The following is a 9,703-nucleotide window of genomic DNA, read 5'->3' as shown; positions in this document are numbered from 1 at the left end:
TATATATATATATATATATATATATGTCTGTGTGTAAGATGCCCCCCCACCCCCAACTACCTCGGTGGGGTTGCCACAGCTAATGCGCTTTGGAGCTGCCAATCACGCCGCTGCTTTCGCGGGGAGTGGATCAGCGAGACGTTGCTCCACCGCCCCTGCTCGACGATGATGAAAGGAAACAATTGTTTCTTGCTGCCGTCCATCGTCTCGATGGTCTTTAGGCGTCCAACAACCTGCACAATGCAACCCTCCTCAAGCGCGCCCCTCAGGGCATCTGTGTACGCCTCGTCACCCAGGCAGCGGACAGTGTACTGTTCCTTCGCCGCCTGCTGCTTCTGCTGCTCTCCTGCAGCCACCCCCAGCGCTACCGAAACGCTAGGGTTCACTGCTGCTGGCTTCTTCGCGTCAGTAGCCGCCTGCAGGTCAAGAAAAGAGCAAGTCAGCACAAACTGAAAGACGCTAGATTGGTCGAGAAAGCCCGTCTGCACGTCATGCAGCGCGCCCAAGAGTGTCACACGATTCAGCGGTCGAATCGGCATACGCTTCAACGTCGAGAAGAACATACGGGCGCAGCACTCCAACACCGCACCCACGAAAAAGTGCCACCGTGTGATTCGCCCTTCCCGCTTCACACCTCTAAGTGAAAAGACAGCGGGAAGAAGAGACAAAAAAAAAGAACGGCACATTATATGCATGCAAGTACCTGCGTGGGCCCCATGCAGCACCATGGCGACATCACCAAGGAGCGCGCAAAATCCCCCCATAGTATCAGTGCAACCGCATCGTATCGTGTCTCTCCCTAGGTGAATGAGACCGAGCCAATCGTTGCGTGATGATAGCCAACACAAATATAAACTAAAACACAAAGAGTACAGCAAATACAACGCGTACCTTTTCGATAAACTCAGGTCGTTAAAAAGTCACTATTCAAGATAATCACTTATAACGGTTCGTTTCCACTCTCGGAATAACTCCCGCTCGTTGCTGCGGCGTGACGGGTCTCGACGAACCACAGATTGGCCTCGGCTCGTGTCACGCCGTCTACTGTTGCCATCGGCCAGGATGGTCGAAACGCTGGGGCGCGCTAGCGAGCCTGCAGTTGTTGTCTTCTTGTTGAAAGACTGCTGCTCATGTTGTGGAGGCGACGTGCCGAAGCGTGTCTCAATGAGGAGCTTTAGATTCTCATTCTCCTTCTGTACCTTTTCGTTGGTCTGCGCGATCATCTCCACCTCCGCCTGCAGCCCCTGAAAGCGCAGCTGGCTGTCGTGAACTTTTCTCCAGTTTATCTTCAGCCGCTTCAGCTTCGCCCGCAGAGCCACGTTTTGCTCGCGCAGCTCGTCGTTCTCGATGGCCAGCTGCTTATTCGACGCCATCAATGCCTCCACCTCGCCGATGCGGGCCTCCTGGCGGTCTGCCTCCTCGGCATCATACGCAGCACACCTTGTGAGGAGTCGCAGCGTCTCCGCCCTGAGTTGGGCGATGGTGCCCAGCAACTCCTCGCGCTCTGTCTCGTACATGTGCAGCGCCGTCTGCTTCTCCATGTGCGTGGCCTCGAGCTGCTCGCGGTGCGTCGCCGCTTGTTCCTCGTGGAGGCAGCGCTGCTCCGCCACGAACTTGGCCACATCCACCTGCAGCTGCTGCAGCGCACTTGAGAGGCTTTGCAACACGCCCTTTACCCGCACGACAAGTTCCTCCAGCGGTCGTGAGGGCTCCGCAACGTTCTCACGCTGGAACAAGTCATTAGGCGACACCTCTTGGACGCAGCCCTTACGCACCGCCTGGCTCAGCCGCGCTACGTGCAACTGCAGCAGCTGTAACCGCTCCGTGAGAAGTTGCACGCACATTTCGGCGTCCTTGAGGGTGTCGATGCGATGACGGCGGGACTCCACCTCCGCCGTAAGTGCCTCGTAGTCCTTTAGACGTTTCTGTCGTATCTCCTCCAACTCCTGTGGGGTGAGGGCGTTCTCCTTGAGGCGGGCGTCCAGCAGCTGGTCCCGGTCTCGCGCCCGCTCCAACTGCAACTGCGTGTCAGCCAGCTGCTGTTGCACTGCATCGACCTTATTTTGCAGCTCCGCTTTGGTCGCCTCTAGAGCATCGCAGCGCTGAGTACGCTCGTTTAGCTCCTCCTTCAACCGCAACGCCTCATCCGCTACACGGCGGCACTCATTCACACCGCGTTGCAGCCACTCCTGAAGCTCCCTCCGCTCCTGTGTGAGCCGCTTGAGTTCCTGCTGCTTCACCTGCAGTGCTTGCGATGCTTCAGCAGTGCTGCGTGTGCTGCTCACCCGCAAGGCGTGCACCTCATTTTCCAGCCGCAGCCGCCTCTCTCGCTCCTGCGTCAGCCGCGTCACCAGCTGCTCAAGGGAACGCTGCAGTACCGTCGTATTGTCATCAACATCATCATCGTCCTCGTCCACCGCCTGCCCGTCCCCATTATCAAGTGAAGCAACAGATGAGGTCAATGACCCGGTTTCCATCTGCTCTTTGAGACTGACCAACTCGCGGCGAATAGCGGCAATCTCGTCGTCGACAGCCCCCCTCTGCGGCATCATGGGCATTCTGTTTTCTAAGCTAATATGTTCCTTCCTTTGCTTCCTCCACTTGGCCGTGGGCAAACAATCTTTCAGTGTGTTTGTCTTCCTTTCTTCGCACTCCTTCTCTGCGACTGACACGCGTGGAGCAGCGCCACTGTTTCTACCAAGAGTAACAAAGAAGAGTGGACAGGCGTGGCTTCTGCACATCTAGGACACACAAGTTCACACAAGTGGTGTAGAGACATCAACACATCTCGCTTTGCGAGAAGAACGCCTACCATCATGAAGCATTTCAGCATTGCGCCCCCCCACCAAAAACAAGGACACAGAAATATACGACATTCGTCTATAATGGTGGTTTATCACGACTCACTTATGCCAGCCTCTTGATGATGTGCAGACCGCTGTCCGTCTGCACAACGCCGCTTATTTGGCCCACCTGCAGTGCCCGCACGGCGTCCTCGAATGGCTTCATCATTTCTCCAGGACCGAAGGGACCGAGGTCGCCACCGCTCCTGCAGCTGCCGCAGTCGCTGCGCTGGCTTGCGGCCTCCTCAAAGGTGATTTGGCCGTCAGATATCTTCTTTGCCCATTCTTGCAGCTCGGCGAGGGCAGCCTCATACGTGACGCCAGCGGTGCTCTGGCCGGTTCTGCGTGAGACCGGGTTCCGGCTGCCACTGAACTTGATGAGCAAATGTGCCGCACGCAGTTTTTCCGCCATGATGTGAAAAGCAACGCGTCACTCGTCGAGATGGATTGAGATATGAATAGCCTGCCGCCCTTGATTCTTGAGCACCCCCGCCAGTGGAGCAGTGTCACGCCCAAGGGACGAACACCAAACAAACCGAAAAAAAAAAGGAATAAAGCGCAGGCAAACGGAGTGGGTCACTATGACTAGCATACAGTCCATTGACGTGGCGCGGCAATTACACATTAGAAAACCAGACAACGGACTCACCAGCACTGTTAACATCAATCAATCAATCAGTGCCGCCCAGAATGGCAAAGGTACGCCATGGAGCACACTCGCACGCCGACGGCCATTGAACGCGCCGCCAACTCAATGGACTCCGTGCACACTACCACTGCCCGATGCGCACTATACTGTTCAAGCAGGTAGGAGGCGAACTCTAGCAAGGAAAGATGCAATGCCTCGACACTTGTGCCACTTTCATATTGATTTGCGAAGTCTCCTGTCGGATCGACAGCCGGTTTAGAAAGAAGATGCGTGTACAACTTCTTTTTCTTTTGTGGCAGGGCTGGCGGGAGCGGGCGGGACTCCCCACTGCGCTGCTCATCCAGTACGAAGTCTCTCTTTGCGTCTTCCATTACACACAGCGTGGCAGCCGCAACCTCCGCTGCGTCGTGGAGGTTGCCAGCCGCAGCGACTGGTGAATTTGTGTGTGCGCTGCCGAAACTGAGGCGCACCGTTGGTGTGGACCGCACTTCCACCTCACCGGGTGAGGCAGTGCGCAGAAGTTCCTCCTTCACCACCCGTGGCACTCGCATCATGTTCTGGTGCTTAAGGAATACCGTCCCGTACAGCGCGGTGGAGTCGGCGGATCCCCCAAGGACAAGCAGTGAAGTTATGTCCATCACCAACAGCGCCCCGTGAACGGATGTTGCACGCTCTGCAGCAGATACAACATCCTTCTTCATCTCGAGCCATTGCTCACACGATTCCATGATGCGTAGACGAATACCTTCCACAACAGACGCCCCATTATTCACGACCTTTTCACCGTCGCTATCATCATCATTGCTGCCTTCAAGCGGATCGTGCAATCCCCACGGGTAGAGGTTGGTGTTTGAGTTCCGCAGGGCTTCGTCCTCCTCCTTTGCTACGGCTGCTACTCCCTCCTCCAATGCTTTATAGTATGCCAATGCCTTGGGATTCGGATTAACGCAGGACGCGTCAAAATTCTCAATGACAAGGTTATCCATGTCTGTACAGCGTGAGAGCGCCACATACGCCTGGCCATCTTCAAAGATGCCATTGAAGTCCACGTTGACATGCGAAAGCGACATACCCTGTGATTTATGTATTGTGATGGCGTATGCAAGTTGCAGTGGTATCTGAACGCTGCAGCTTATTTCCCTGTCCCCCTGGTTCACAGTCCACCTATGCGGCTCAATTATCACAAGACGGGAAGTTGCACCGTTGCTCACGCCACGGCCATACATGTCGAAACGCACGACAGGCAGGAGCCTGTGAGCCCCCAAGCAGGTGAGATCGTACAGGGTCGTATTATGCGCCAAGTCGTTTACCTTCCGTACGTCAACGAACCTCACGAGGGTGCCAACACTTCCATTCACAAGACCCTGCGAAACGTCCAGGTTTTTGAGCAGCATCACCCTACAACCAGCACGCACCGAAACAACAGCGGGCAATTCTGCTGGAAACCTCCCCTCACCGGTGTGATAGCCTTTGTACGACACAATCTCCGTCGTCAACTTGTTAAAGCACTCAATATTCACCGCCTCCACCTCCTTGTGGAGCGCCCGAAGAATAGTGAAGCCCTCGTACCGCTCCTGCTTCGTGCGACCTCGACTGTCCACCACGATATCACTGCTCAACGCTTCCACACCCTCTAGTGCGACTGTTTTGTCATCATTTCCATGGGTCACTTCGTCATCCCTTAGAAGGGCTACGGTTGTTGCACTGGAGAGCGAAGTCAGCATCGCAATGGATGTAGCCGTCAGCGCACCACTGCGCATTTCGTTCAGTATCCCAAAGAAGACTTCATCCTTCTGTCGAAAACGCTGCGACAGGACGCACACGCGCGGATTGATGCGGCGCCACGCAGCTGCCTCGAAGGCGAGGGTCGCCTCCTGGCGGCCACCTTGCCGGTTCGCCTTCGATACCGGTGGGAGCTGCAAAAAGTCGCCGGCGAACACGACCTGGATGCCGCCAAATGGAGCGAAACTACCCCGAATCATTCGTGCAACATACTCCAGCACACTCAGAAACCACCCATCCATCATAGAAACTTCATCTACCACCAGTACCCTGCAGGTTCGCCAATTCTTCTTGGCGGTCTTTTTGCCCCGAACCGTATTGAACACATCCTGGGGTGTATGACGGTGACGATCCACAATGCCGCAGCCAGCAAAGCTGTGGAGCGTCCTGCCGCCAAGATTCAATGCCGCTATTCCCGTCGTAGCCGTCACGAATGTTGTCTGCCTTGGCAGTGCTTCGATGATGGCTCGAAGCAGATGCGATTTGCCCGTGCCGGCGCCACCCGTGAGGAACACAGAGCGGCCACGCCTCACTACAAGGTCAAAGACAGTCTGCTGCTCCGCTGATAGGCCGACCACCTCTTGTGGCAGGGATTCGCTGAATCGGATGTGCTCGGGCGCAGACGTCTCACTTGCCAGAAGCGGTGCGCTGGCGATTGGTGATGCCTCGTCACCCAGCGTTCTCGTGATATCCTTCACGATGTCATTATCAATGTCGTTGTCGTCGCCGTCTTCTTCTTCCTCCTCCTCCACTATGATTATATCGGGCTCAACAACCTCCAGTGGCGGTGGGCCAGGCTCTGCTTCATTTCCCGCACACAACCGTTTCGCTGCCACTTCACTGCACGCAGAGATGGCGTGACGAAAGAGTGGCGCGTCCCCGCTATCTGTACTCATCTCACTGGCACGCTGACGCTTCAACGCCACACCCACACCACCCACAGGCCCCGCATTGGGATGCGGCGACGCATCAGGTGCCTCATCATAAGAAGCACCATCGTCTTCGTCTGTCACCACGCAGCACTGGGCTTCCACGCACGCCCCACTGTTTGTGGGCTGTGCGGCGAGAGGCGTACCAACGCTCACCAAACCATTCAAACGGCAGATGGTGCGCAAGTGCTGATGTGTCTTTAGCGCCGACGTCCACATTGTGTGTGTTTTTTTGTGGTTTAAGGTGCGGCAGCCGACAAGCCAGCCTCACCGGGGGCGAGAGAACCAACAAGACCGCCAGGGAAATAGGAGAGAAGGCGCCACAAAGCAGTGCAAAGACGTACAATACAAGATTTGCGTCTCAAACAACAACAAAAACAACAAAAGGAACAAGAAGTCCTCCTCAACTCGCCACTTCAAACATACAAACACCTACACACACTCACTCACTCCCTCTCTCTCCTTCTCTGCCCCTCTGCATCACTGCAAGAACTTTGAAGCGGTATAGGGCACCGTCAACACGTCAAGTGAACGGCGAGTTGTCCAACAATCCCACCACCTCCGTCGTTGCGGCACCGCATCCGTTGCTTTCTTGTTTGTTTGCTTTGTTGCAGATATAAATAAAAACACACACACACATAGAAGCACACCACAGGTGCGTCCACATGTCCTCTTTTTTTTTTGTTTGTTTGTTTAGCCGCCAAGTTTCGCACGGAGGGCGAGAACAACCGGGGCGAGCCCATCCTTCTCCATGGCGTGCACCACATCGTCCACGCAAAAGCAGTTGTGTGCCCACTCGTTGGCGAAGTGGCCCAGCGAGCCGCTGCTGTCCATCGTCAGCATCGCGGTGCGGAACTTTCCAATGAACGCGATGAGAAAGCGCACCAGCACACTGCTATCACCATCAACGAAGAGGATATCCAAAATACGGGCAGCAGTGGAGAAAGGAAAGTGGGCACAGAAGAGCGCCTGCAGCCAGCCGCTGGCAAACACAGACACATCAATTCGCTTCGACACAAAATGCTCGTTGACGTCGGGGAACTTCTGCGCGAGGATCTCGTGGAAGATCGTGAGGTCATTCTGCAAGCGGTACTCGGCGTGGTAGCCGTCGGGCACAAACGCGCAAAAAACGGCCGTCACTACCCAAAAGGCCTCTCGTGCAGGAAGGTTGAGTAACACGGAGGCCACGATGTAACTAAACGCCTGATGATAAGACGGAAGAACCGCTGCAAGCTCCAATGCGAGAAGCACACCTCGAAGTTCTTCCGCGCCACCTCCCTTTTTAGAGAAAAATGGGTGACGAGGCGCCGTTCGCACAACATCCTGCATGATGTCCTGCAGCGGCTGCCCCCGCACACGATCAGCGCGCTCGAGGAGCTCGTCATACGTTCTCGGCGAATCACGTAGCAGTTGTGAGGCCCCTGACCACTCCAGCCACAACGCTGGCCGCAGACACTGCGGGAGGCCGTAGCGGTAGACGCAGTGTCGCACAGCCGGTGTTATGGAAGGATGTCGATGGCAGGAGGAGGATCCGCTCAAACCGTTTCCCGCTTCCTCCTCATGTTCATCGACGTCCAGGTTCATGATATTGCAGGAAACGTCCAGGCAGCGGTGCAACTTGTAGCAGCAGATGTGTTGTCGGCGCTGGTCTTCCCGCTGCTCCTCCACAGTGGCGCCTGAGAAGCCATAGAAGCATGTGCTTAACCACACCACGCGTGGGTCTGCCTGAAAACTAGCGGAGGACGATAATGCGTCGACCAGCGCAGTGCCACCAGTCGTGTCCGGTGTGAGCTGCACACGCGTGCGCACCCACCTCCTCCGCCGCACGTAACTGAACGAGTTCGGTGTTGCCGTGCAGAAGCGCGTCGGAACAGTAAAGTCCGCCGCGTACAGCCAGCCATCCGGCTGCGTCCCGTTCGGCGCCACCTCCCAATCGGAGGTCCACACCCAGCCGATAGGCGTGAGGAAGCTGTCGCGGCACAGCACGACGTCACCCTTCTTGCTCGACCACGCGCAGCGGTCGACTGGCAGGCGGTAGAGGCCCCACCCCTTCGTCGGGTGGTACCGCTGGTTCTCCCAGCACTCCACCGTCACGCGCAGAGGGTCCGTCATCGGCTGCGCGGCAACAGCGGGGTGGCGCTGCGGCCCACTGTATTTGCACAGCGGCCCCCCGGCACAAAGCTTGTGAGAGAGACAAGGGAGAGAGGGGACAAGCAGGCAGAAGGGAAATGCATATACACACAGGCACTAGGTTGTGAACCACCAAGACGTCAGACGGGTTGCCGCTGGAGAACACTGCTGCGCAGAAACACACAACAACTATGAGGGGGGACGTCGTCTTCAACACCCGCATTCCTCCTCCTCCTTCTCCTCCTCCTGGTGCTGCCGCAGAGGCATCGACACACTCCAGCGGGTGCCACTTCCAAAAGGCCACGTCGGCCACCGCCAACACAGAACGGCAGTGCAATGGTCAAAGCCTCAGGCAATGCAGCGCCACATATTTTCTACAAACTGCAGGGAGAAACAACAACAAAAGAAAGAGAGTGAGAGGAGGAGTCCAAATGCCGAGACGCAGAGACGCGAGCGGTGCAGTCATTAATGCAATACAGGTGGATCCCACAACGATGCCAACTTCAAAAACATTGCCTGGGCCAAGGGGATACAGAGCCAATTCCTGCACTCACTCCCCTCGTTTCTTTTTTTTCCCCCTTCTTTTCAATGTGTTAGACCTTTAGTCCCACATCTCTTTCTATGTCTTCCTCGCTCTCTCTTCATCCCTCCCTCATTGGTGTGGGTGCAGCCCCAACAACAAATAAACAAAAAAAAATCACTTTTTTTTGTTTTTGTTTTTTTGTCTTTAGGTGGCTCAGTGTCACGAGGGAGTTTGTATCAGGCTGCGTCTCCTCCAGAAACAATATATCTTCGCTGCCACTCCTTGTTGCTGCTGGTATTGCTGACAGCAGCCACAAGTAGCGGCAGCAGTGTTGGTGGCGGGAAGCCAGCCGCCGCGCTCTTCAGCGGCGGCGAGAGTAGGCGCGGCGAGCACAGCAGAGTGCCGCCTTTAAACATCAGCGGCAAACAAATGAAAAAAAAGGGTGAAAAAAAACAACAACAACGAGGAAGCAGACAGGTGCGCATATGTGCGAAGATAAAAGCATGAAAGTACAGGTAATCCCATCATCTCTTTTTTTGTTGTTCTGCAGTTCTTTTCTTCTCGTCTTTGTGTGGAGCCTCAGCCGTCTGCTCTCCTGCGTCCCCCCTCGCCGTGCACTTCCGCCGGTGCGGGGTGCGTGAGTGGCGTCTGCGCCACGGAGCACAGAACCAATAATAAAAAAAAAAAACCGGCAGTGAAGAAACCTCCAGCGCACTTCGTCTTCTTTACGCCTTCTTTTTTTTTCTTACGCCGCGGGGCGAACGCACACACACACACACACACGCAGAGAAAAACAAAATGGGGTGAAGCACTGCTGCAACGCTGACCCCACAAGACAGTTCTTCCG

General features: G+C 55.6%; 5 protein-coding genes across 5 annotated transcripts; all 5 read right to left on the bottom strand.

The window, feature by feature from the left end:
• Positions 1-56: 56 nt before the first annotated feature.
• On the bottom strand, positions 57-563 carry DQ04_06391040 (RNA-editing complex protein; the record flags this gene model as incomplete). The annotated part of the gene is made up of 1 exon (XM_009314677.1): positions 57-563. The coding sequence occupies one exon, from the start codon at positions 561-563 to the stop codon at positions 57-59; it is 507 nt and encodes a 168-aa protein (XP_009312952.1).
• Positions 564-923: 360 nt separating this feature from the next.
• On the bottom strand, positions 924-2,558 carry DQ04_06391030 (hypothetical protein; the record flags this gene model as incomplete). Its single annotated transcript, XM_009314676.1, has 1 exon — positions 924-2,558. The coding sequence occupies one exon, from the start codon at positions 2,556-2,558 to the stop codon at positions 924-926; it is 1,635 nt and encodes a 544-aa protein (XP_009312951.1).
• A 349-nt stretch (positions 2,559-2,907) lies between these two features.
• Positions 2,908-3,255, bottom strand: DQ04_06391020 (peptidylprolyl isomerase; the record flags this gene model as incomplete). The annotated part of the gene is made up of 1 exon (XM_009314675.1): positions 2,908-3,255. One exon carries the CDS (start codon positions 3,253-3,255, stop codon positions 2,908-2,910), a length of 348 nt encoding a protein of 115 aa, XP_009312950.1.
• Positions 3,256-3,518: 263 nt separating this feature from the next.
• On the bottom strand, positions 3,519-6,422 carry DQ04_06391010 (PIF1 helicase-like protein; the record flags this gene model as incomplete). The annotated part of the gene is made up of 1 exon (XM_009314674.1): positions 3,519-6,422. The coding sequence occupies one exon, from the start codon at positions 6,420-6,422 to the stop codon at positions 3,519-3,521; it is 2,904 nt and encodes a 967-aa protein (XP_009312949.1).
• Positions 6,423-6,896: 474 nt separating this feature from the next.
• DQ04_06391000 (rabGTPase-activating protein) lies at positions 6,897-8,315 on the bottom strand (the record flags this gene model as incomplete). Its single annotated transcript, XM_009314673.1, has 1 exon — positions 6,897-8,315. One exon carries the CDS (start codon positions 8,313-8,315, stop codon positions 6,897-6,899), a length of 1,419 nt encoding a protein of 472 aa, XP_009312948.1.
• Positions 8,316-9,703: the final 1,388 nt, after the last annotated feature.

Source organism: Trypanosoma grayi (genome assembly GCF_000691245.1).
Source record: "Trypanosoma grayi strain ANR4 Tgr_639_V1, whole genome shotgun sequence".
Taxonomy (NCBI): Eukaryota; Euglenozoa; class Kinetoplastea; order Trypanosomatida; family Trypanosomatidae; genus Trypanosoma; species Trypanosoma grayi.
The sequence above is the reverse complement of the archived record's forward strand: the minus strand, read 5'-3'. Positions and strand labels throughout refer to the sequence as shown.